The following is a 25,204-nucleotide window of genomic DNA, read 5'->3' as shown; positions in this document are numbered from 1 at the left end:
GGGAGGAGGGAAGGGATTGATTGTGGAACAGGAGGTGTGTACGGTGCTGAGATCCTTGCGGAGAGGTTGGTGCTCGAATGTAGCACCCGCCAGCGGGTTTTCACAGGCTGCAGCCGATCAGCGACTCCGTTGCAGACAGATTAGCTGGAGTCGGAGGATGAAGATGATATTGCTCAGAAAAGGAACAGAACAGTGAGTATTAGTCCACTCCTGTCACTTGCCTGGGAACGTGGGACTGGAAAGGGCTGTGTGCTGGATTTGGTAAACACAGGCGCCCATTCTGGGCACAGGGGATTCACAGAATCACAGAAGGGTTTAGGTTGGAAGGGACCTTGAAGATTGTCTCGTTCCACCCCCCTGCCCTGGGCAGGGACACCTCCCCCCAGCCCAGGTTGCTCCAAGCCCCGTCCAACCTGGCCTTGAACACCTCCAGGGATGGGGCAGCCACAACTTCTTGGGGCAACCTGCGCCAGGGGCTTATCATCCTCACAGGAAATAATTTCTTCCTAATATCTCACCTAAATCTCCCCTCTTTCAGTTCAAAACTGTTCCCCCTCGTCCTGTCACCATGTGCCCTTGTAAGAAGTCCCTCCCCAGCTCTCCTGTAGCCCCTTTAGTTTCCTGCCGCCCCCTTTAGTTTCCTGCCGCCCCCTTTAGACTGCTGGGGCTGGGGAAATCCACTGTGTGGTACCCTGCGCTCGCTCCCTCTTGCGCCTTTCCCCAAGTGGTCTGCTGGTGGCGGCTGTCAGAAATGGAGCGCTGAGCTGGGTGGGCCTTTATGGCTGTTAATACAAACCAAGTCTGGTTGTTGTAATTGCAGGAAACCACAGTAATTAACTAACATTAATAGAATTTTAGTGTAGGTGCTGCTGCATCCTATGAGAAGCAGTTCCCATCAGTTTCCCGCTGTGATGCGGCTGAGATACCCTTCTGATTCAGAGCCAGAGATGGGGTTGGGATCCAGAAGACGAAATCAGGACCTGAACGCTGAAAACTTCACCTCTGCAGCAGGGGCGATGTATGCAATAGAGAGAGGTACCATGAAAAGTCATGACGTGATGTCAGAAGCCACCGTAGGTGGTGGTCTTGGCACACTTCACATTCATAAAATTAAGTGTTGGCTTGTGCTGTCACCCTGGTGGTAACAGACACCATTCCCTCCATACGTGTGTATATGCGTATATATAACTATATTTAGCTCAAGGGCTTGGGACTCAAAGGGGAGAGGGAGGTTAAACACGCGTGTAATTGTCAGGTGTCATCTTTGTTGAAAAATCTAGTCACCGTTCCAGCACAGGGCCTTCACGTATAATTATAGCTGAGCTTGAATTTCAGTCACTTCTCCAACCATGCAGAATTCCCCCAAAATATCTGTGGTGCTGGCGTGATATATTTAGCTTAAAGAACAGATCGTCCTGGTAACCAGATTAGGAAACGCGTAGAACAAACCTGCTAGAATTTTTTCAGTGAATATTAATTATTCTAACTGTGCCCAAGATCTTCCATGACAAATAAGTACTTTAGGAAGTGTATTGTTGGTGCTACATCCCCCACCTCCCCCTGACCCGTTCACATTGTCACAGCAGGTTGCTGCTCAGCTGCCCTGGTACGTAAACACCGTCCTGACCGTGCTGTTTGTTTGCACAGCTCGATAAACCCCAGGAGGATACGGCCTTGGAAACACGCGGGGCTCGCTCCTTGTGGCACAGGCAGCGCAGGCGGGTGTCCTCGCTGTGCTCGTGGCGTGGAGGGAAACAGGAGAGCGGTCTGCGTAGGCTCCTCACGCCGTGTCTGCATCGCCCTTCTTGGACGCTGTCGGCCGCCCTGGCAGGAGTGAGGCAGGCAGGGAATGTGCTATTTATTTATTTGCTTATTTATTTATTTTATTTTTATATTTATTTTACTTGTTACTTATTTATTTCAAGGGGTGCTACTAATTTCAAGGGGTGCTACTAATTTCAAGGGGAACCCCTATTGAGATTCCAGAACGGACCGTTACCGTCCTGGGCATTTTGCAGCTAAGCGTTAGCAGAGCTTGCCACGTGGGTAAACTCCTTTACCCGGACTTTTGCGGCTCTCGTCGCCGGGCAGCTGGCAGAGGGAAATAAATGCCGCCGATGCAGCGCTGAGCGCAGCACCCTGGCTCAGCTCCTGGTGAGATCTGTGACCGCTCGCCCTCTGCAATGAGGGGTGGTGGAGAGAGACAGAGATGTGGCACCTCACTCGTCCTGCTTGGCTCTCCGTGAAGCCAAAGTGAGCATGAGCGTGGTGTGTCCTGCAATGCAGGGTGCTCTCCTTTCTCACAGAAGAGACACCGCTAACTGTGTCGGCATATGAACCTCGTCCTTTACCTTCGCTGCAGCAGATGGTGCTGGTCTCTCCTCTCTGGTCTTCTGCACCGATTTGTGCCTGGGTCACACTTGTCTCCCAACGCCACAGTGCAAAACATATTTTAGCCCTTTTTGGCAACTGCTTGAGTATGATATGACTCCTCCCTGTCCCCTTAAAGCCTTAAAAACTTTCTTCTTCAAGACACGTTGAATCTTATTGCGTTAAGGGGTAAGTGTTGTCCTGCAAAGATGGTTTTTGGAACATCATTAGAATGTAGGGCCATCTGTTCCGCCTGCTCCGCTCTCAGACATGTGGCTGACGGCGTTGGGGGGGACCGATGCGCATTTTACCACTGCGCTCTCCAAATGTGCGTTCGCTCAGCGGTGAGATGCCGTTGCTTACCCTGGCTCAGGTGCCTCAGTGTCTGTCTGGTTGATCCCTAATGCCCGCAATTGTGGAGCTCTACCCTGAGCTCGCTGCGAGAGGGACCTTCAGCGTCAGAGCAGATGCTGAGGTTTCCTCCTGCAAATGTCTTCAGGCTGCATCAGTGGCAGCTGACATTTCCATTGCCCCTACAGGGGGGAGCAGAAGGTGAGCACCTCCGCTGGTTTGCCTTCCCCAAAAAGCAGCGCTTGGTTTCCTAGGCTCTTTCTATGCCATTGCTTAATGTCGGAGGGCTCGGCTGGCCCCCGAGGCTGCCTGTGCTCTGGAAAACAGCGGGAGATGCAGTGCGTGCCTCGTAGCGTGATCCCAGAGTCTGACTGATGGAGCTTTGACGTGCCACATGGATTTAGAGGCTTTGTTCTCTCCTGTGCTCGAGCGCGGAGCAGATGTGCCCTTAGGCCAGGAGGCACCTGCTGATTTCCAGGGAACCATTTAAACTGAGTCTTTTCTCTACCTGTGCGAGCGTTTGCTGCAAGCCGGGAAAGATGCCGTGAAGCGGCTGGGGAGGGGAGAGCCCAGAGCATCCAGGCTCAGTGGCAGGCTGGAGAGCTGACTGGCAGATGGCATTTACTGCTTGATATAAGGGGATTTGCCACATGACCTATTCGGAATCTGTGTCATGTGGCGAATTGATCAGACCTGGCATCTAATGTAAGACTAAATCTAGATCATTGCAGGAGCTGTAGCAAAAAGGTGGCTTGCAGAGGAATCCACGAGGGTCTGAGGTTTTTCCAGGAAGATCTGCTGATGCTCACAAGAGCTCAATCCTCATTTTCTCCCTGCGTTCAGGGCACTTGTAGCTCCCTTTTATAAATAAAGTAATTTGCTCCTCCTTAAGCTGACGAGGATGGACAGATAGCTGCGGCAGTGGATGCTGCATGAGGCTGAGAAGTCAACTGGAAGGAATCGGTTGGTGAAGCGGCTTGAATATTAACTTGACACCTAATTATATCCTCTGGGCTTATTTTTTCCATTCTGTCATACCCCGTCCTGTCTGCAGTTTCTGTGAGTGTGGTATGGTGTGTAGCTCTCTAAATCCAGTCACGCTCCGGTAGACATTGGGGGTGAAATTACCAGTTGTAAAAACTCCTGGCCCTGGTGCAGAAAGTAGCATCTCCTTAATGTTTATATTTGCTTAAACTGAGCAGTATAGGTTAATCCTGGATAGATTTGAAAACAAAGGAAGTCTTTGGCCAAACAGAGTGTATTTACTCAATTTTATGGCTCTTCTGGAATGGAATTCAACACCACGGTTCTTGTGGGAGTTGTGATGGGACCTGCACTGCCTCTGCTTGATCAGAATTGACTTTTTTCGACCTGATTCATATCCTGGTATTTCTTTAAAGCAAAGCACTCTGACCAGTTTCCACACCAACTCCTAGAGTTGCATTTCTTACAGGCTTTCACCTCTGAGGAAGAGCTAAAGCAGCAGCCCAGCTGGGCTTAGTTTATGGCATCTGACAAGGCCACAACCTGAACTAGGACTTTAATGACGTCCTCCACTAACCGACACCGCTTGTTCTTCAGTCCCCCAGGTCCTCAAGAGCTGCACTGAATTCATTGAGAAGCATGGCATTGTGGATGGAATATACCGTCTGTCTGGGATCGCGTCCAACATCCAGAAACTACGGTAAGGGCGCTGCGTTTGGCAAACCTGTTTGCGCGGGACGGATGAGGCGCACGTGGGGCTCCGAGATGGTCTGTCCTCCACGGATGGTCCACTGGGTTTATCACTGTGTTGGAGCAACACCGGGTTGTTCAGTAGACTTCATCTTGCAGGAGGTTTTCCTTCAGGAGAGGGTATCAGAAGGCTCTGGGACGGTGGTGTCACTGCCGTCACATTTAATTCCCGTCTTCTCTTGCTCCTGGAGCCCTTCAGAGCAGCTGATGTTTCTCCTCGCTGCTTTGGACTCCTGGCATATTAGCAATTAATTGGTAACATGCAAAGAATAGTTGCATAATTGTTGGTGGGTGGCATTGCCACGCTATGCAGCTGCGCAGGGAAGGGCGAGGTGTGTGTCCTCCCCAGTTAGGAGCTGTTCTCATCACAGTAACTGGTCTCGATCCTTTTGTGAGGCTGTTTTGCTTCCCATCGTTTGGTATGCGTTTCTCTGTTGTGAAGGGCCTGAGAGAGCCTAGTGGGATGTGACTAATCCCAGCGCTGATCCAAGGCCCCCGGCCTCGCAGGGGCAGCAAAGGGCTGTTTTCCGTATGAAGGACATCCTTTTTGTACCAGCTATTCCCACGTTCAGTGGACATGTTTGAGCCAGTCCAGTTACTGTACAAACCCTTGTAGGGATGGGCTTATTCTGGTTCAGCTTAATCCCATTTCTCATCACAGTGAGTTCCATTTTAAAAATCCGTTCCTGAGGCGTTGATATGCCGGCTCCAAAGGCTCTGGTTGGAGCCGTGCCCCACAGCAGTCTGGGACAAATAAAATGTTTGCCTTTGCTGCAGTTACATCCCTGGAATTCCCCATTTTGACTTGTGCTGGACCATCTTTCTAACTGCTGCCCAAGTCCATTTTTTCCCTTTGTATTGCCAAGACCATTTTCTCTTTCATTGTTTTCCAAAGGTGCTTTAAAAATGGTTTTCTAAAACTTTAATGACATAAGTCCCCAGTATCGTACAGAAAATGAAGTGACAGCCTATTTTTCAATTTTCTGTGATGTTGCAAAGACAAAAGGAAGGGAGAATATGGCATAACTTGTAGACACTGTCCCTGTTGTTCATCTAAACGAGTACAGATTTTCATACGTGTTTGATTAATGTTGGCCACGTTGCATTGCTGTAGGCTCCAGCTATATAAACCGATCATTAGGCTTATTTCAAAGTAGAGCTGCAGTATCCTTATAAATGACTAACTGCTCTTAAGTTTCACAGAGAAGAATTGGATCTCCCGGATTTAAAGGGCTTTTTTGGTTGGAGAGAAAGTTAGAGGTTTTATTCCACATGGGAGATTTGCTCCAGGACAGAGGTTGGCTCTGTAGCAGGGCAGTAGCCGCCTTTATTTGGCTGGTAGCTAAACAGAGCGAGCGTTGAGCTGGTGTATCCCTGTGTTCTGGCTCTGGCTCTCTTTGAGAGACTGTGAAGTTGTATTCTTCTCCTAACAAAGTCGTCCTTTGCAGTCAAAAAAAAAATAACGTGGAGTTCTCGAAAAAGCCGGTGCAGAGAGAAGAAAGGCTGAGTGTAGTTGGGCTTCCCTGACTTCACTCCATATTCTGCGTCTGCAGGGGTACATCTCTGGCGCGGGGTGAGATTTATTCCTAGGAAAATACACTGGAGTACCAGGAGTGCTGGAGCAGGGCAGGCCGTGACCAGGGAGTTGATGTCCCAGCTGAGTTTGTTTGCGTGGTGTGGGTTGCTCTCTTTCCCTCATCTCCCTTTTGAGCTCGCTCTTCTTCTGCGGAGCCAAGTGTGGGGAATAAGCTTCTCTCCCAGCTATGAGTAAGGGGTGAGTCAGAACGTGCCTGTGGGAGCCCTGTACGGGGAACACTGAGGATCGTGGCCGCAGGCGTTGGGCAAAAGAGAGACCTTCATTTCCTTCTTCTCTGCTCTTTGGGATGGACTGTGCACCCTCTTGTCTGAAGGTGTAGAGACCTCTTCTGCCCCCAGTCTGGTGTAGGATCCTAGGGGAAGGCAGGCGCTCCTCCCTGCTCGCATAAGGGGTGCTGCAGTTACCAGTATGCCGGGTGCCTTGGACATGGGTGCAAACTGGTTCTGCGCTGTAGGCGGAGCGAGGCGAGCTCAGTGTTTGAGATGTGCTGAAGGCGTGTTTTATCTTCTCTGTTCCAAATTGCCTGGCTCGTACACGGGGAGAAGCCAGAGATGTTGCCACCAAGCCCGCGACGTTGTTGTGGTTGTAGTGTAGACAGGATGACTCCCCGCGTCAATGATAAGCTGTTTTGTTTTACAGCTTCAAGACTCTTGTAGGGAAATGGAGCTTCAGCTGGAGCAGCCGTGTTCTCGCAGCTCCCTGCGGTCCGACTCACCACGCCAGTCCCTGCAAATCTGTCCTCCTAATTTGAACCAGCACTTCCTGTGCACATAGTCTAGCAGTGAGCCAGCCCGTGGCCTTCTAAGCTCAGCTTTTATTTCATAAACGTTTGTGATTTGGGTTTTTCTCTCTCTGAAAACCAAGGGAATGCTCGGGGATTTTCTTCATGTGGTTCCTGGCTCTCGTCGCCCGGTAGCAGAGGCGCGCTCAGCTCACCAGCTTGTCCCCGAGGAATTTCTGCACGCACTAGTTTCCATGGCACTGCTGTTCGGCATTGCTTTATCACCACTTCAATTGCCAGGCCTTTGAAATGGAAAGGGACAGCAGCTTTCGTTCAGACCCGGGGGCACTCCTCCTCCGGGCAGCTTCCCATCACAGCCCTTGGTGGTTAAAGATGCAGATTGTCTCTGTGGTCTTCGAAGACATTCTCTTGGGGGCTTTGTGAAAGGCCCTCTCGCAGCAAAAGGGATTGCAGACAGGCCCATCGGTTGTACAACTAACTGCAAATGCCTTATTAAAAAGAAAAAAAAGTGTCTCATTTTGGAAAAATTCAGTCTAGCAGCACCACAACCCTGGGTCGTGTGGCTTTGGTGACTAAGTATTTATTTTTTCCTGTAAATCAGGAAACCCTTGCTTTTCTTGACTGTAATTTGTGCTGGGTTTGATTTGCATTCCTCCTTTTCAAACCCTGTTGCCCACTTTTCTGTTCTCATTTCCAGCCACGAGTTTGACTCCGAGCAGATTCCTGACTTGACAAAGGATATTTACATCCAAGACATTCACTGCGTGGGCTCCCTCTGCAAGCTGTACTTCCGCGAACTCCCGAACCCTCTGCTGACCTATCAACTCTACGAGAAGTTCTCAGTAAGTACAAGGCGTTGCCTTTCACTTTCCACTTCAGCATGACTTCACCTGCACAGGTTGATGCGCGAAATACAGAAAAGCATCCAGCGGCAAGCTGAACTTGTCTTCCACATGCCTTTCTTTGTCTTGCTTCTGCTTAAGTTGGGGTTTTTAGGGAGAGCAGCAGTGCGCATCTCCAAAATTAACCAGCCTGACACCAATCCGGTTTGTGCTGCCCACGCACCACATTCCCACTGCTGGTGGGTTGCTCAGAGAGGCAGTGGAGTCTCCTTCTCTGGAGATATTCCAAACGCGCCTGGACGTGATGCTGTCCAACCTGCTCCGGGTGACCCTGCCTTGGCAGGGGGTTGGACCAGACGATCTCCAGAGGTCCCTTCCAACCCCTGTGATTCCGGAGCATCCCACCGTTTCAAAACCGTGGTGGCGCCCCAGGTTTGAGGTCTCTTTTCTGCTTCCCCTTTAGGTTTACTCACGCATGCCATTGTACCCAATGCCACACCGCATGGGTTCCAGCAGAAGGTTTTGGGGACACTAGCAATGCTTTGCAAGAATGCCCCTGTTGTTTGCCATTCCCCAATGATTTCTCCATCAGGAGTAGGATTAGAAGAAGCAAGTGCTACTTGGAGCTGAATACCCTCTGCAAGGAATCGCTCTGTACAATTAAGCTCTAAAGTGGCCCAGATCTGGATTTACGTGGCCTTTCTCACATTAGCTATGTGTCCATCTGTCCCCAAGAGACGGACGCCTCTCTGAAGGTAGAGAAGAGCAACAAAAGTCCGTCTCACTGAAGAACAGTACATTGGCGACGCAGTCCAAGATGCTGTGGCAGGTATCTAGTCTTATTTGCAGCTCAATCCCTTCCTGCCTCGTTCCAGGATGCTGTTTCTGCTGCCACAGACGAAGAGCGGTTGGTGAAAATCCATGATGTCATCCAGCAGCTGCCCCCTCCTCACTACAGGTTAGTGCGGCCGTTCCTCTGGTATTTTATTTATCCCAGCGTTTCAGGAGTGAAATGAGGCGATTCCAGTTTGCCCCTTCAAGACAGGCACACTCTGCCTTTGGATAGTAAAATGGTTTACAGCTATATAAAGTTGATTTATAGTTTAATTAGCTCATTACCAGACAAACACTAAATACTCTGCATAGTCTTATTTGACGTCCTTGGAAACTACACGGAGGAGGCAAATACAGGCTTGTTATGGCAGAAGCGGCTGATATCAATCACCAAGGAAATCATTTTATTGTGAGGGTCACAATACCGGCTCCAAGAATCACAATTTTAAACAGTGTAATGGAGCAAAAAAATTGGTTCGGGCCTTCAGTTTAACTTGCTCAAGTGTATTTTGTCTCCAATTCCCCCACCCCATATAGTAACTAGCAAATTATAACAGTACTCTAGTAGAATAACTAATTATAATATGGTGTTTAAAAATGACCATCTAATGAGAACAATATATGACAAATAAGTTATTAATACTAATTTTTTTTGACTGTATGGTAATGAGTCTTGACTAAGTATAATACTTCAATATTAAAAATTATGGCAGAGTACAGTAAAAAGGCACAAAAAATTATGATGAATGGTATTAATAACTAAATATAATACTGTGTATTAATGACTCTTTAAATAGCATCAATAATTATTGTACAGTAAGTAGTATTCAATTATGTATTGTAATTGGTATAGATAGCTAATTACCATGCATGTTGAAAGTTATTTAAATACCAATAACTATTGTAATTAGCTGGCCCAGTTGTGATGCCATATCTTCAGAGGACCGTGTGTGCATTTTTCTACTGAGACCTAATTGTAACACTTAATAATCATCACTTGGCGTAGCAGTTTACAGTCACTGGGTAGCCACTCGTGTTGCCCATAGATGTTCTTTGGCTATTGCTATCCAATTATGATACTTTATGATAATGGTCAATTGGCATATTAATTTATTACTGTAATATATGTTAATTTGCAGAACCAGTTACGATTCTGTACCCTGAGTGGTATAGATGGCCAGCTGTAAGCTTAGCTATTGATAATTATTTATAGTAATTTGTGCTAATGAATGTTTAATTTTTAATTATTGTAATGTATGGTGATTAGCTGGACAATTGCAATACCTGAGTGGTACAAATTAATTATAATATATTATTTGAATATCAATAACTTATTATATGGTCATTAATCTTAAATGCTATAATTAGTTAACTAATGTGTTATAAGCTATAAATATTTGATATTTAAATAATATTGACTAATTAGTGTACTAGCTGGTGTTTTGCATTAACTAATTGTAATATTTTATTTATGTTAATTAGGGGGAAGGGCCTTGCAGAGGACCTTTTCAAAAATAAACTATCTCCTTCGTCAAATTTTCTCTGGTGCATTCCACCCTTTGCCTAAAATGACTTATTTTATGGGGTGAACAAACTTGTTTAACTTAGAGAGGGTGATGCTGGTGTGAGTCTTAGTCTTGGAGCAGGGGGATATATGGGGGATACATGGATGCAAAATGCTGGAGCTGGACAGGGAGGGGGCTGCTCTCCTTTCCTGAGGTTTGCTTGAAAAAAGAACGCACCACTTTATTTTTCTGCTGCTCTGCGCTGAGAAGGTCGGTGCTGGAGAGGGCCAGTTTGGTTCCAGCCAGAAATATGTGTCTTCACGTCAGGCCTTGTCCATTTGTGGAATTTTGAGCCCCAAAGCTCCCCCTCGCCTCCCCCCTGAGAAAAAGGTACGCGTTGAGACAGACACACGCTGGGGCTGCTGCCAAGCAACAGGACAGAAGAGGATAGAGGAGCATTTTCATTACCACTTTGTGCTCCCTCCTCCTCAGGGGTGGTAGCAATAGTGTTTAATATTAAAAAAACTTTATTTTTTTTTTAATGTGAACAGAAGCTGCTGAAGTTTAACCTTGTATCTGCTTTATGTACATATAAGAAATGTGCAGCCAGTAATTTCCTAAGTAGAACTTGGGTACTATTTGCTGGTTTTTAATAGCTTGAGGTGTGTAAACAACTATTCCCCCTTTACCAAAATGAACATTCAACATCCCCCTCCTCCCCCCCACCTACTGAGGGGGTTATTTCTGCTGCGCAGTGTTACAGTAAAGCAAGCATGTGATGGACATCCAGGCTGCTCCGCTTCTAGATCCTGCTGTGCTGGGGGCACCGAGATATTCCTGTCCACCTCAGCCTTTGGGGGGTCCAGCCCTCTGGTGAGCACAGCTGCTTTGACCATCCTGTCAGCGCGCCTGCGCAAAGCAGGAGAGACTCCCCTCACCCCACCCCGCTGTAATTATTTGCTAAAGACAAACTTGGCCATCAGTCTTAGGGTACATAGTTCAACTTTTTTCTTTTCCTCTGAGCTGTCAAACCAAAAGAAAATAATGAAGTGGAGTTTGTTTTGTAAATTGCAGCATGGCTTTGCTCATTGGTGCTGAACATTTGCCTATCTCCTGTTTTCCAGGACACTGGAGTTCCTAATGAGACACTTAGCTCGTCTAGCTGATTACTGCTCCATCACAAATATGCACACGAAGAACTTAGCCATCGTCTGGGCTCCAAACCTCTTAAGGTACCTTTCTTTTTTTCTATTTTGATACAAGATAATTTTTTACATTTATTGAAAACAGATAATACCTTTCTCTAGAAATCATAAGATGTTCAGCAGTTGAAAAATAGATCTTCCTTTCTTCTGTGCACTGTGCTCTTCTCCTCCTGTAAAATTTGTATGGGAAGTCATTCTAAGCAGGGACTTGAGGCCAGCTGGCAAGCTCCCACGCTGGGGTGTCAAACAGCCCCCGCTTTAGCAGTGGGAACACCCTGGTGTAATTGTGACCCCCCGCAATGCGGTTCCACCGACTGCAGTTTGGTAGTGGCAGGAAGGATTGATTCCCCCCACCCCTCTCTTGGTTAGATGAGACTGTGTCCATCATCCAGGAAAATTTGTTCTGTGGCATCACTAATTTCCCATTGCGTAAGTCTCTAGAGTCTAATTTGACAGCTTTTGGCTGCCAAAAAAACACACATAAAAAAAAAAAAAAAAAAAAGAGACTTATGGAAATGATCTTGGATAAACCTGTCCCCTAAAATTTGTTTTCAATGTGTGTAATAGGGTAGTTTAAAAAAAAAAATATCAATTATGTAATTTTAAATTTCTGCTTTAAAAGAAAAAAAAAAAAAAAAAAAATCACCCTGGCATCTATTGTATTGATTTCTGGACTGCTTTTGTTACCGTCCTGAGAAATGCGAGTCATAGATTCCCCTGTGTGCAGTTAATGAGGGTAAGCTCTTTTCTCCTTTCTGGCAATTCACCCACAAGCAGTCAAATGATCTCGTTTGAGTTTGCTTTTGTGAATATTGGGGCACTTGCTGAGCAGGGTCGGTTGGAGACATTCCTGCTACAGGGAAAAAAAAAAAAAAAAAAAAAAAAAATCACATAGAAGGCCACAGTGAGTTTTGCACAATGGCACTGCATTAAACTGCTGCCGTTCACAGTACTGGGAAATGAGTTAACAAAAATCTCCCCACTTTGTGTACGTAGTTCATTCACCTCGATCCCGACCTGCCCCACACTCCTTTTCTTTCTAGACCCAGCGTTCCTCTTGTTGTTATAGTAACACTCAAACCTGAACCCAAAATCTGGATATAAATCACTAGTCAGTGTGATCGTTTGTGTAATGCTTTGATGAAATTTAATCTCTGAACTGCCTCTGCAGTCTCATCTGCCTGAGCAACGGGGCACACGAGCTCCACACACACACACCAAAGCCTTACCCAACAGGAGTGCATCTTCCCACGTTCTTCTGGCTGTTTGCGTTTCATTCAATCTGCCTTTTCTTCAGATCAAAGCAGATAGAGTCTGCCTGCTTCAGTGGAACAGCTGCCTTCATGGAGGTGCGAATCCAGTCGGTCGTCGTGGAATTCATCTTGAACCACGTGGACGTCCTCTTCAGTTCCAAACTCAGCTCGGTCATACGAGATGGAGCAGGTGCGTGTCTTCCTCCACTGGCTTTACCTTGATCAAAAAAAGGTAGCAGACACTTAATGGGTATCAGAGTCTCCCTGGGGCATTTAAAATACATTTTTACTGTAACTTGGAGGACAGATCTCCAGGGTTATGATGTTAGAACCTGGCAACTATAACCTGGTTTTAGAAATTGCTATCAGTACCTTTCTTAGAAGCGAAGGATGCTCTGCACAAGTGCACATATTAATGCTTGGCTGCTACTTTTGTGTCCTTTGTAAGGCATCTCTCACATTTTTGTTCCCCCCCAGCTCCCTCCCCTTCTTTTTAAAGCCACCATCACCATAACCGATGCTCCTGTCATGCTTATCTGTTTGAGCCATCCTGCAGCACAGCACCATGCATGATCTGTCTACCCTTACCAGCACCTTACACCACAAATAGAAATGAGCTGATTTAAAGAAAGCTCTCTGTACTCAGTAATGTTGACACTAAGAAACTTAGTCTTCCTCTTAACAGGGAATATTTTGACATCTGCTATCCTGGTTATTTCTTCCGCGTAGTCCGTGTGGGTTAATTAGCAGGGCCGCCCAGCCACATGGCTCAGTCTGCATTGGCCGTCTTCTGCTCATGTTGCCGACTGTGGCTTTAGGATGAGGAATGAACCATGACACATTTGTGCCCAACCCTGGAGCACTCGAAACATCCTTCAGCTTTGGAACCCACACGTTCCCTTGAGTAACCACTAAGCCCATAAGTGTACCTGTTCCATTGAGAATGAGCGGAGTTGCACCAGGAAGAAAGTTTACTTTAGATCGACAAACGTGGATGCCACAAGCTATTATTACTCCTAAGCTGCATTAAGTGTGTACCATCTGCTTTGATAACCTGTCCTTCCTATGAAACGTGTGCAGTCAATGCAGTTATCACCACCTCCGGAGTACAGATAGCTGTTTTTCCAGTACATTTGCTGCTCCCCACTTCTAAACAAGCCCCACCTCTACTTGGGATAGCAGAGTTGCTCCAAGTCCAGCTTTTGTTCCTACTGGGAAGGCAATTTTTAAGTCACTAGGAGCCAGAGGTAAGCTTGGCTGAACAGTAACAGCCCACAGCAGGCTGAGCTCTGCCAGGGGAAGATAAGCATGCTAAGAGTCCGAGCCAAATGATTATCCAGGCTTAGAATGGACCACGTAAATTCAGCTAATTGTTTAATGACTTGGTCATTCGCATTCAGCGTGCTTTGACACAAAACTGGCAGGGAGAAGGGTCAGGCTATTGCACAGCAGAGCAGCTAAGTGCAGGAGTCCTGTGCTACAGCAAAGCAGCACCCTCTTCAGCGCTTCCAGGAGCCTCTGGGTTTGAGCACGGCTTCTTGCCTGTACCCACCCGTAAGAGGGAGTGGTATTCCCAAGCCCGCTTTAAGCCATTCCAGGTAAGGCTGGAAACCAAACTTCACCCGGAATAGCACTTACAGCTGACACACACAACACACGAGACTCTGCACGCTTTACACAAGGGCTGACACTGAAGGGGTGGTAGTAGTAGGGATGGAACCAAGCAGGATGTCGATGGGATGACACCCCCTAACTTGTGTAAGAATAACCCCAGAAATACCGGCGCTATAACCAAGGGCAAACAAGAGACAGCTGCTCTTACACCAGGCTCCTCGTGCTGCTCTGCAGCAGCTGCCCCTACGCTGCAAGCTGGCTTAGCAGATCCCAGCAGCGGGAGGCAACATCAGCTACTTCTACAAAAATGTACGTGTTCAGCTCCAAAAACAAGCACAAGTTGTAAAAAGGCCAAGGGCGAGACACGCAACTGGATTCTGTTTACTGTGTCCATTAGTTTATAGCATCTTTAGTCACACATGGCATTTCCTGTCGCACCGAGAGGTGGAACCTGGGAATGACTGAAACTGAGCTTTAAGAGATGAAAAACCATCACTTCCTTTACAGACTTCTGCATACAGATGAAGCTTAAACAAACTATTTCAGTGAAGGTTTCAACATACCTGCTTCCCTCGATCTTTTTTTTCTTTTTAATAAACTGAGCTGCTCTCATAATTGAGAAATTTTTTTGTCATAAACATAACTCTGACAAAACGGTTACTTTGACCACATCTCCCAGTGCCTGGGATAACAAAGATTTAGAAAAACACAGCACCTCCCTAGACACACAGACCCAAGCTTTGATCTCTACTGCTCTTTCTGATTCGCCCTGTTGCCTGTGGTTTTCCCTTACAGGGCACAGTTCGTTATCACGGCCCAAGTCTCTGTTGGTGTCCTCTCCTTCTACAAAGCTGCTCACGCTGGAGGAGGCACAGGCACGGACGCAGGCCCAGATCAACTCTCCCATCGTGGCAGACAGCAAGTACATAGAAGTGGGAGAAGGCCCTGCAGCTTTACAGGGGAAATTCCACACAGTCATAGACTTCCCATCCGAAAGGTAGAGACGAGTTTCCTTTCCAGCATGTGTCATAACTGGGGTGTTTTTTTTTTTTGATTACAGCAAAAGCTTGCCGATATTGGCTTACGCTGGTCATACATAAAGTATTGTAGCCAGTTTTCCACCTGCTTTGGACTCTCTGAGGATTCAGCTTACAGTATGTGTCCGGTGGACTTAGTTTAGCCCTGCAGCTTCTGTGCCACTCTCCTCTCTAGCAGGGTTATCATTAAATGGATAAAGCCAACGTTGTATGTGATGCAGATAGACTCCTGTACTAGTCACGCGTACAGAAATGTTAACAGGGTGAACACCAGGAAACATTGGGGTTTTCCAGATTTCAGGACTAACGGCCTGCAACAAATCCAGGTTCCCCTCGAAGTGCAGCAGTTGGACAGACTTGATGACAGCAGAAATTAAATATGGCAGTGGGAGGAGGGGAATGTGATTTTACAGCATGAGCGAGAGATGCTTTTGAATACCTTCCCTGGCTGCATAGTTCCTCAGAGAACTGGTGCATCTGCCAGCTAAATAAAAGCCATCCCTGAGCTGCTGTACTGTACAAGTACGGAGCCTTTGCTCACCTGCACTGCACCCACTTTGCACAGGTTGGTGGAATTTACCCAGCAAGACTTTAGGGCTGCGCTGTAAGAATGAAAACATCCTCAGCTATTTAAAAGAGACCGACTTTCTAAGCATTGTTTCAGCAGAAACCAGATAGCGCTAATAACAACCAACCAGTAGCAAGAACTAAATGCAGCTTCCCCCTCCAACAACTTGCTCTATTTTCTCACTCCAGAAAAAGACCGCCCAGCAAGATGAAGAAATCGCCAGTTGGCAGTTGGCGTTCCTTCTTCAACCTCGGAAAATCATCATCCGTGTCCAAACGCAAACTACAGCGCAATCCCAGTGAGCCCTCAGAAATGAAAGCCATAGCCCTGGCAGGTAAGAACACAAACCCAGCTTCCAAACACCCGGGTTTCCAGCAAGGCAGAATTCATGTTTCCAGTGTGATTCTATCTCCTTCTAGCGTTCAGGCCATGCATAACACCTTCCGTTAACTGCTGGCTTTCCTAAATGGAGCTGGCATTAGCTCAAGAGCCCAACCTGCTTAAGCACACACCTCTCATGCTTTTCTCCCATTTTTTTTTTTTAAAGACAATATATAGGCACCTCTATAATAAGTCTCAGAATTAATTCCTTCCGATGCTCTTACTGTGAAATAAGAATACAGTTCTGGCTCCCTTTCCTGCTCTCAAAAGACAATTATACTTGGTAAAGACACTTTTCCACAAACACACTCACCCCAAAAGCTATACCAGTGTAACTAGAGAAGGCATCCAACAACCTTTTGTAGCCACATCCAGTGGACATAAAGTCTGAATTCTCACCCCTTTCCATATATAGTTTACTGTCTCTTTCCTAATTTACAAATAGCAACAATATGGTTTTGCAGAAAAACACACCACAAATCCCTAAACATGGGCCAGTGAGGACTTTTATCCTGTCTTCTCCCTGCTGCCGTTTTCAAATTATAACCCTCATAGTCTTCAGTATAATAAAAACAACATATGAGCGTCCTTTAAGACCGTCTCCTTGGAGCACTGAAGTTGTACTTGTGTAGTGCTCATAAAACAAGCTGCGCAAGCGTTATTACTTTCTTCCCTATTTTTAAGGGATTTTGTTTGCTAGCAGGACCAAAACAATTGTCACAGGTACACCTAGACAGAGACTGTAGCGGGATGATGTGAGGAGTTGTTTCCCAGCCCATCATCTGCAGCAGTTCCCATTTTGGTAGGTTACTTTTCCCCAGTCTACAACGGGCATCAAAAATTGATTCACTCTCTTATCATTGCCTCTTGCCTACCAGTATAGAACCACTGATGGAACAGGACCTCTGCGGGCCAGGCTCCCCTGCAAAACACGACTGTCTGTCTCAGACAGCAAATCATATTAACAGTGGAACAGGATAAAGGTTTTCTTTAAGGGCTTTGCAGTAGAAACAAAACCAAAAAAATACCTCAACTCCAAACTGAGAAAGCCCGACTGTGTTACTCTCAGGACAGTGGTACTGTTGCTAGAAACCCATTTGTTTTTTCCTGCCACCGTTACATAGCCAAATGTAAACCACTTTTAGAATTCAGCTTCTCACTGTCTCGGTTGCATTTCCTTAGGTGGACGAGGAGACAGCGGGACTCTTCGCTCAGCTAAAAGCGAAGAATCGCTTACCTCTCTGCATGCTGTTGATGGTAAGACGAAATTGTACCTGCACTTTTAACGCGTGTGGATTAAAAAAAGGTGGTTTGACATTACTGACTGCAGATATTCAATGGAACTGATTCTCCACCCCTCCAGTAAAAGCTGGACTTGCTAATTAGTGAAGCAGCTTACCGCTGCCCAACACAGATGGCTATCACAGAGACATGCTCTTCAGGTCTTTGTTTTCCTTCTAAGGTAAAAAGGCAAAGCTCTTGCTGTTGTTGTATAGCCGGCACCCCTTACCTCCATTCCTTGCCAACCCCCCTTTCTATTTTAAGGTGGAAAAGACGGCATCGGGAAGGAAAATGCTTTCTGAGGCAGCCTTAGGTCTACAGCACACTTAAAATAGTTTTGCTTTTGCACGCAGCTTAGTTTCAGACTAGATCAGACCTGACAACCGCTGTAGAAGAGTTTGAGCAAACATAATTAACAGTTACTGCTAACTACATTGCTTTTGTGTTTAGAGTTCACCATGTGAGCATCTTGCACATTGCCTTAAGACTACTTTAAAAACAAGACCAAACCATCACCTCCTCGACAGTAAGATTTTGACACTAATCCATACGTATGTACTCCTTCATAGGTGAATCTAAACTGTTTCGGCCCAGAAGACCTAGGTCCAGTAGTGATGCACTCTCTGCTTCCTTCAATGGAGAGCTCTTGGGAAACATGAATCGCTGCAATTCTTACGACAACCTTCCCCACGACAATGACAGTGACGGGGACGAGGGGCTCATCCACGTTCCTGCCCTGATTTCTCCTCGATCTGCCGAAGACGTCGACCTGAGCCCACCAGATATCGGAGTCGCTAGCCTGGATTTTGACCCAATGTCTTTCCAGTGCAGCCCGCCCCAAGCAGAGTCCGAGTGCCTGGAGAGCAGTACCTCCCTGCTGGAGTCAGTTGGCACAAATAAGGAGAAGCCGAGCCTACTCAAGAAGGATTTAGAATCAGGCAGCCAGTCCCAGACACCAGGCAGTGCCACGAGCTCTGAGCCAGTCTCCCCTTTCCAAGAGAAGATGAGTCCCTTCTTTACTCTGGACCTGAGCCCGACCGAAGAGAAGGCCTGCAAACCCCATGCCTTCTCACCCAAGATGGGGCGAAAGCCCATCAAATCACCACCGCTGAGTACAGCGGAACCCGTCTCCTTCGCACTGCCCAGCCGCATGTCAGAAGCGATGGGAGGAACGCCCATCACATCCAGAAACTCCTCTGCTTCCAGCTGGAGCAAAGGGATTGGCATCACTGATATCACAAACAGGTCCCCAACCCAGATGTCCTTGCCCCTGAAAAACAGTGAAACAGGAGCAGGGGAAGGAGCCCACCAAGAGCTGCAGCATGCCCCGCTAGTGGCTACTGGCAAGCCAGAGTTGCCAGAAGAAGGGGAGAGACCAATGTCAAGCAGTCAGAATAAGACTGTACCCACTGGACACACACAGCCAGGTACAGTGCATTTTCCTCCATTCTTTCTTTAAGTTCCAAAGGGGACCTGCTCTCAAAGTCGTCCTCCTCTGCGTGCCTTTTAGGAGAGGGGATTGCCCGTCAGTTCTGATCACAAGTGTCTTGCAGGGCTGTGCAGATCAGTAAGGTCTTAACCTCTGCCTTCTCCCTACATCACACAAGTCGCAGATATTTTCCATAATACTTTGTATACTGCTTTTTTTTCCCGCCCCCATTCTGTCATACATGAAAATCTATAGCATGTCCTTCTAAATCATTTCAGCCAATAGACCATCTAAGGCTTTTCTTTTTTAAATTAAAAATCTGCCAACACTCAAAGAAGGGACCTTTTCACCCTAAAACCTTATGATCAAAATTGTGTAAGGGTATCTCATTCTCTGCTACCTACTTTCCTACCTCTCTAGAAATGCAAGAGGAAGCCTTTAGACAATCTCTTGTGTTTTTTCCTTTTTGCGATGAACTGCTGTGCTATTGAGCAGCGTTTGCATGTGAGACAAGATAGAGTGTTTCACATCAGAAGGAGTTGCCACTGTGAAAGTGTGGAAAGCATCTATTTTTTTATAACAGTCATTAAGGTTAGGTCACTCTCCTTATTGGGTAACATAAAATCACTCTCTCTCTCAATTTTCCCCCCATTAGGAGCAGTTGCCCTCGACTCCCCCCAGGATCCTGTTCCCGTCAGTTCTGTGTCTCTTATCCCTCCTCCTCCTCCGAAAAATGCAGCGCGCATGCTAGCCCTAGCGTTAGCCGAGTCCGCACAGCAAGCATCCGCTCAGTCTCAGAAAAGGCCAGGAGATGCTCATTCTGAAAGCACAAATTACGGAGAGACGGAAGCTGGCACAGCTCTAGAAAAGCTCCATCTCTCTGCTGGTGCTCCAGACAAGCTCCACCTGTATACCAGTCTGCCCGAGAACCGACTTCACTTCCAGACTGGTGCACCAGCAGAGCAGGATTTCCAAGGTAGCAGCACACCTGGGGAGCAGAACCACCCACCAGGTGCACCTGGAAACCGGGACCCCCCACCTCTCCACACTGGCATGCCTGGGGACATGCCTGGTAGCAGAGATGCAGAGCAGGAGCAGTCCAGCTTCCATCCTGGTAAACCGGGGGACAAAGATCACTTCCCCTCCCATGCTGGGGACTGGGAGCACACATCCCACCACACTGCAGGTGCACTGCCTGACTGGGAACCTCCCACAACAACAGACCTGCCTGTAGATAAGCCCCAGGTCCACGCATGCATGTCTGGGGACAAGCACCACATTCCTATCTGCACAGCTGATGACAAACTTCAGTCTCCTCCTGTCCTAAGTGCCGGGGAGAAAAGCACCCCGGCTTCAGTGCCGTATCTAACCACCATCCAAACAACGGCAGCTGAGCCTAACCGCGGGCCAGCGGGTCCAGCCACAACTCAGGCAGATGTCACCATTACAACTGCACAGCGCACGCTCACAGCCGGCCAGCCCACCCCGTCGCCGAGGCAAGATCACCAGTCCCCAATGGGACAAGTGCCAGCGGGCTCTGCAAAAGCATCCAGCGGTTCCAGTCAGGTACGTGGATGCGCCCCCGCAGCCTTCCCCCTACCTGCAAGCGCAGCGCCTGCCCCCAGCTGATCCGTAAGCGCTAGAAGCTGAGCTCTGGGAGACTCCATCCAAACCCAAATGGCACGGGGCAGGGGATTCACAGGTTACTGGAAGTTACATGTCTATGACACAGACACAGCCTTACAGGAAAGCAGCGCAGAATTTCCTAAGGGAACATCCCAACATACCCGCTCTGCTTGGTTTTAAGGAAAAGAAGTATCCTCTGGGGTGGCTGATCCAGGGAGTGCTAGTTTAGAAGTGCTCAGACAAGGAGGAATTTTTGCATCCTCCCTTCACTGAGGCTGACAACATCCTCTTTAATGAAGCAGGTCAGATTCCTAGTACAAGTTAGACATGGAATTGTTCACTCAGAAACCCAAACTACCTGCTGCCCCTGAAGCGTGCAAGCCTGCAGCCTGTCCTGAACACCATAGTCACACGTAAGGAGGGGATTTCTGCTGTATTACACTGCTCGATCTGCTCAGCAGGGCGTGAGGAGTTTAAATCCAGGTACATTTTCATTAAGACAAGTACATTTATAAGCAGACCACCTGACAAAAGTGAGGCAGCTGTGTAAAAGTTCTAACCTGTTACTATAAGGAGACAGCCACCTCCTGCCCTTTCTCCAGGTTTGAGATTTGCAGAGAGAGCCCTCGCTGCCCTTAGTGACGGGTCCCAAAATCTCCCAGAGGCAGCACGCTACCCTTGCTGTGGAGGGGAAACCTACACATCTCCTCTTCTACAGCAAACGGAAATCAGACACAGAAAAAGCTCACACTGAACTAATCTGTACAAGCATCTGTCGTATTTCAACTGCAGATTTGGGGGTGGGAAGATGCTTGCCTCTAATTTCTACTGGTTTCTTCCCTAATAGGTATGGGGCACAACTGCACCTGAAAAACCACCTGAGCCCACACCTGGTTTTGTCCCAGAAAGCAGTTCTACCACCCGCTGCTCCTCATCTGTGCCCACGGGCCACCAGAGCCATTTGGAAAAGCCTCGGGAGACTACAAGGGCTCCCCCACTGCATATGCGGTCCGAGTCCGTCCCTACTCACTCCTCCTACAGCTTTACACCCCCTGTCCCGCCTGTGAGAACGCTGGAGAGCAAAATTGCTGCCGCCATGCACTCAAACAACACGGACGCCATCAACAACTCCAATTATCACGCCTTCCTGTCTTCCTCCATGCTGGCCTCCTCTGTGGAGGAAGCCCTGCTGCCGCCACCACCACCCCCCCCACCCAAGCACGCTTCCCTGCAGTCTGTGTACGTGCCGCATCCCAAGCCGGAGAGCATCCCCGAGCCCTCTGGGCCAGACAGCTACCTGCACCACAAGCCGGCTTCCATCCATCAGTACAGACCCGAGAGCGTTCCTCCCCACATCTCCTACCACAGCAAGCCTGAGCAGCACCAAGCCTACCCTCCTCGGTCAGAGACACCCACCTCTGTGGGCACTCGCTACAACACCTACACAAACCAAGGGAAGAGCACCTCGGCTCTGCACTCCAAGCCTCGCAGCCGGACAGAGTTTGTGTCCTCCGTGAGCCCAACGGGCCTGCGTAATGCCAGCTACGCTGAGGATGCTCCACCCTACCCCACGATCCGCAGGGTTCAGTCGCTGCATGTCCCCACCCCTGCTGCCACCGCTATCCGCTCCGTCCCCATTTCACGGACCGAGGTACCTCCGGACGACGAGCCAGTGTACTGCCCGCGGCCCCTCTATCAGTACAAGCCATATCAGCCCCACTCCGACTACCACGTCACGCAGCTGCAGCCTTACTTTGAGAACGGGCGGGTACATTACCGGTACAGTCCTTATTCCAGCTCTTCCGGATCCTCTTATTACACCACTGCTGATGGGAGCTTTTACGACCTGGACCCCTACAGCACGGTGCGGGTCAGGCCTTTCCACCCCCTGCCCAGCCGAGACTTCGCATCGTACGCCTCCCGGCTGCAAAGCAAAGGCCTGTACCGCTATCCCAGCTTGTCCGCCTACCCTCGGGGCGGCCTCATCGGCCACCTGGCAGGCAAAGAGCACAGCTTCATCAGCAGAGACGTGCCTCCTGCCCCGGACATCAAGCACATGTACATGTCGTGGGACCTGGAGGACATGGAGAAGTACCGCATGCAGTCTATTCGCCGGGAGAGCCGCACGCGCCAGAAAGTGAAAGGACCGGTGATGTCCCAGTATGATAACGTGGCCCCACTGCTGCAGGAGGAACTGGGAGGACTGGATGTGATTCACTTGCGCAGCAAATCGGATCCTGGGAAAACTGGCCTCCTCACCGTGGCAGAGGGGAAGGAGGGGAGGTACCCGGCCAAGGCAGCTACACCCGAAGGGGAGGAACGTTACTACATGCAGCACCCTGAGCCAGAGCTGGACAGAGCCCACTACCACGGAGCCTACGGGAACGGGCAGTCGGAGAAGCCGTCCCTTCCCCAGAAGCAGAGCAGCATCCGCAGCAGGAAGCTGCACGACCCAGGCTGCACCACAAATGAACACAGGACGCACTTGCAGCAGGAAGCAAGCCATAGGCAGCCTTCCGAATCCAAAAACGGGCCCCCTTATCCCGACTACAGGCCCAAAGGTGGCCCGGAGCCCTCCGAGCCCATCGGTTACCAGCACTCGGGTGGGAAGTACATCCCAGCGAACCAGGAGACCCTGAGACTGAACCACAAGGAGGTGAGGCTGGCAGAGGACAGGCCAGATTTGGAGAGGTCTCGAGCCAGGCCAGCCGCATCCATGGAGAAACACTCCAGAGACTGCTATAAAGAAGAGGAACATGCCGCTTCTCCCATGGCACCACCGCCCAAGCCCGAACGGAGCCACAGCCTCAGAATGCAGCACCCCGAACCCATGGAGAGGGACTCTGCCCTCCTCTACCCGTACCAAACCCTTGGGAAACGCCAAAGCACTATGACTGTGGTGTCCCAGTATGATAATTTGGAGGATTACCATACCATGCCTCAACACCAAAGAGGGGGCTATGTTGGAGGAGGGGGGTTCGTGCCCCCCGGTTTTACCCACGTGCACAGTAGAACTTATGCCACGGCCCTCGGCCAGGGAGCCTTCCTCCCGACGGAGCTGTGTTTGCAGAGGCCTGAAACAGAGGTCCACGTTGAGTGAGCTGGTGTGGGGGGGGAAGGAGGGATAGAGTCTAAGCAGCCTCTGCTGGACAGTGGACTGTTTTATTTTTTCAGTGACGGAAAAAAAAAAAAAATACCCCGACCCTGCCCCCGATGAGCAAAGCAAACCCACCTTCAGCCCCACCCCCCCCAGCCCACCACTCACTGTTTTTATGTAGTAGAGATACAGCTTTTTCATGTAGTTTTGAGACAACTGGAACAATAGGGCAGGCTGTCGGCACACAGGTGTTGCCAGAGATGCCGGGCAGAGCTGAAAGAGATGCTGTTGGGGCAAGGAGGGAAGGAAAAGAAGTTTTTCCTTCCCCAGATTTGATGTTGGCAATTCCCACCGCTTCTCCCCCGCCACACACCTCCGCAGTCCTGTGCATGTGGCTGTTCCCCCCGTGAGCCCCTGCGCAGTAAGTCGCCCTTCCCACCGCTAGCTTCCAAGAAAGGGTCTGGTCTCCAAAGCCTTGGAAGAACCACTGTTCTCCCCCCTCAGAGGTTACAAGAGTGGGATAAAAGCTAGGCGGGGGGGAATAGACTTCCCAAGTATTTTTCTTCTCGGTTAACGCCGAGGGCCTGCCTCTCCCTTGAAAATGACTGCTTAGGCATAGTGGAGCCCCTTCAGTCACTTTGAAGTGGGTGAGAGCCTGTTTTGACTTCAAGCCTGTGGAATAGGCTCTGAAGCAAGTTCAAAATACAACACGCTTTTTCAATCGCTTGCTTAACAAGCTGCTTTCTGCCTACAAGAAATCAAATTACTTTAAATGTCTCTATTGTAAGCAGAGGCCAGCTATGGAAGCCAAGTAGGGCAGGTTTGCATTTCTCATACCAAAAGAAAAAACACACAAAAATATACCAAACCATACACACACAGTTGGGAACAGCACACCCATTTCACACCAATTCCTCTTTACTGCTAGGCTATCTACAGTCCAGACGACTTAATACCATGTTGTGGCTGGCCAGACAGTATCATCTCTCGACAAAAAAAAAAAGAAAAAAACAACAAAAACACAAACTACAAAAATACTATAGTGATTTTTTTAATTATGTCCAGCTTGTAAATCGGAGCCCAACTTACCAGCTGGGAATGACTGTGTAAGTGCCGAGTTACCTGCATGACCAGCTAATTTGCCCTGGGCCGGATCCTGCAGCTCTTAGATCAGGGAACGCTCCTATTGACCTTAAACTGAAGGTCTACAGGACATGGCTTTCGGTAACCTTAAGATCGGTGTTGGCAAGGGGATCCCTGGGAAGCTGTGGCATACACGGAATAGTTACGTGCTGTCTGTGCGCTGTGAAATAGTATCGCCTCCCGTATCGCAAGCGTAGCTCATACCAGTATTCAGTTAGCTGTAGGGACAGAAGGCCAGTGCACTCTCTGTAATACACAAATTACGTTGTCCTAGGTATTGAAAAGCTTTCCATATTGTGAAAGAAGCCTGGCTGTATCTCGCCTGCGGCCTCTCAGACTTCCCAGGACTCACTACAACCCCACCTTATAAATAAAGCACATCCGTTTCATTAGACAGGGCTTGCAAGCAATACTTGAGATTTAGGAGTTTTTAAAATGTTCACGGAGTTATTCCAAGGCCATTCCTGTTCCATGTGGTTGAAGAACTTCTCTAGTTTTGAATCTCTACTGTTTTATTAAAAACCTGGAGGTCCTGCAGTTAGCACACAGCTGTGAAAGTTAAAGGGAACTTAGATGGTTTTTTGAATAAGAGATT

The 25,204-nt window shown here is 48.4% G+C and overlaps 1 protein-coding gene across 1 annotated transcript in view; it reads left to right on the top strand.

Annotated features, from left to right (window-relative positions):
- The window catches only part of ARHGAP32 (Rho GTPase activating protein 32), a 158,950-nt gene extending 135,457 nt beyond the window's left edge, over nt 1–23,493 (top strand). The window contains exons 14-24 of the mRNA XM_082493848.1: nt 4,303–4,405; nt 7,492–7,636; nt 8,512–8,594; nt 11,100–11,207; nt 12,478–12,623; nt 14,843–15,044; nt 15,841–15,986; nt 17,216–17,290; nt 17,884–18,741; nt 19,399–20,309; nt 21,217–23,493. Of these exons, the coding sequence (XP_082349974.1) occupies nt 4,303–4,405; nt 7,492–7,636; nt 8,512–8,594; nt 11,100–11,207; nt 12,478–12,623; nt 14,843–15,044; nt 15,841–15,986; nt 17,216–17,290; nt 17,884–18,741; nt 19,399–20,309; nt 21,217–23,469 (5,030 nt within the window). The 3' untranslated portion in view covers nt 23,470–23,493. The remainder of the gene's footprint in view (nt 1–4,302; nt 4,406–7,491; nt 7,637–8,511; nt 8,595–11,099; nt 11,208–12,477; nt 12,624–14,842; nt 15,045–15,840; nt 15,987–17,215; nt 17,291–17,883; nt 18,742–19,398; nt 20,310–21,216) is intronic.
- The last annotated feature ends 1,711 nt before the right edge of the window (nt 23,494–25,204 follow it).

Source organism: Vanellus vanellus (assembly GCF_965231255.1).
Source record: "Vanellus vanellus genome assembly, chromosome: 21".
Lineage (NCBI taxonomy): Eukaryota > Metazoa > Chordata > Aves > Charadriiformes > Charadriidae > Vanellus > Vanellus vanellus.
Note: the sequence above shows the minus strand (reverse complement) of the source record. Positions and strands in the feature narration are given on the sequence as shown.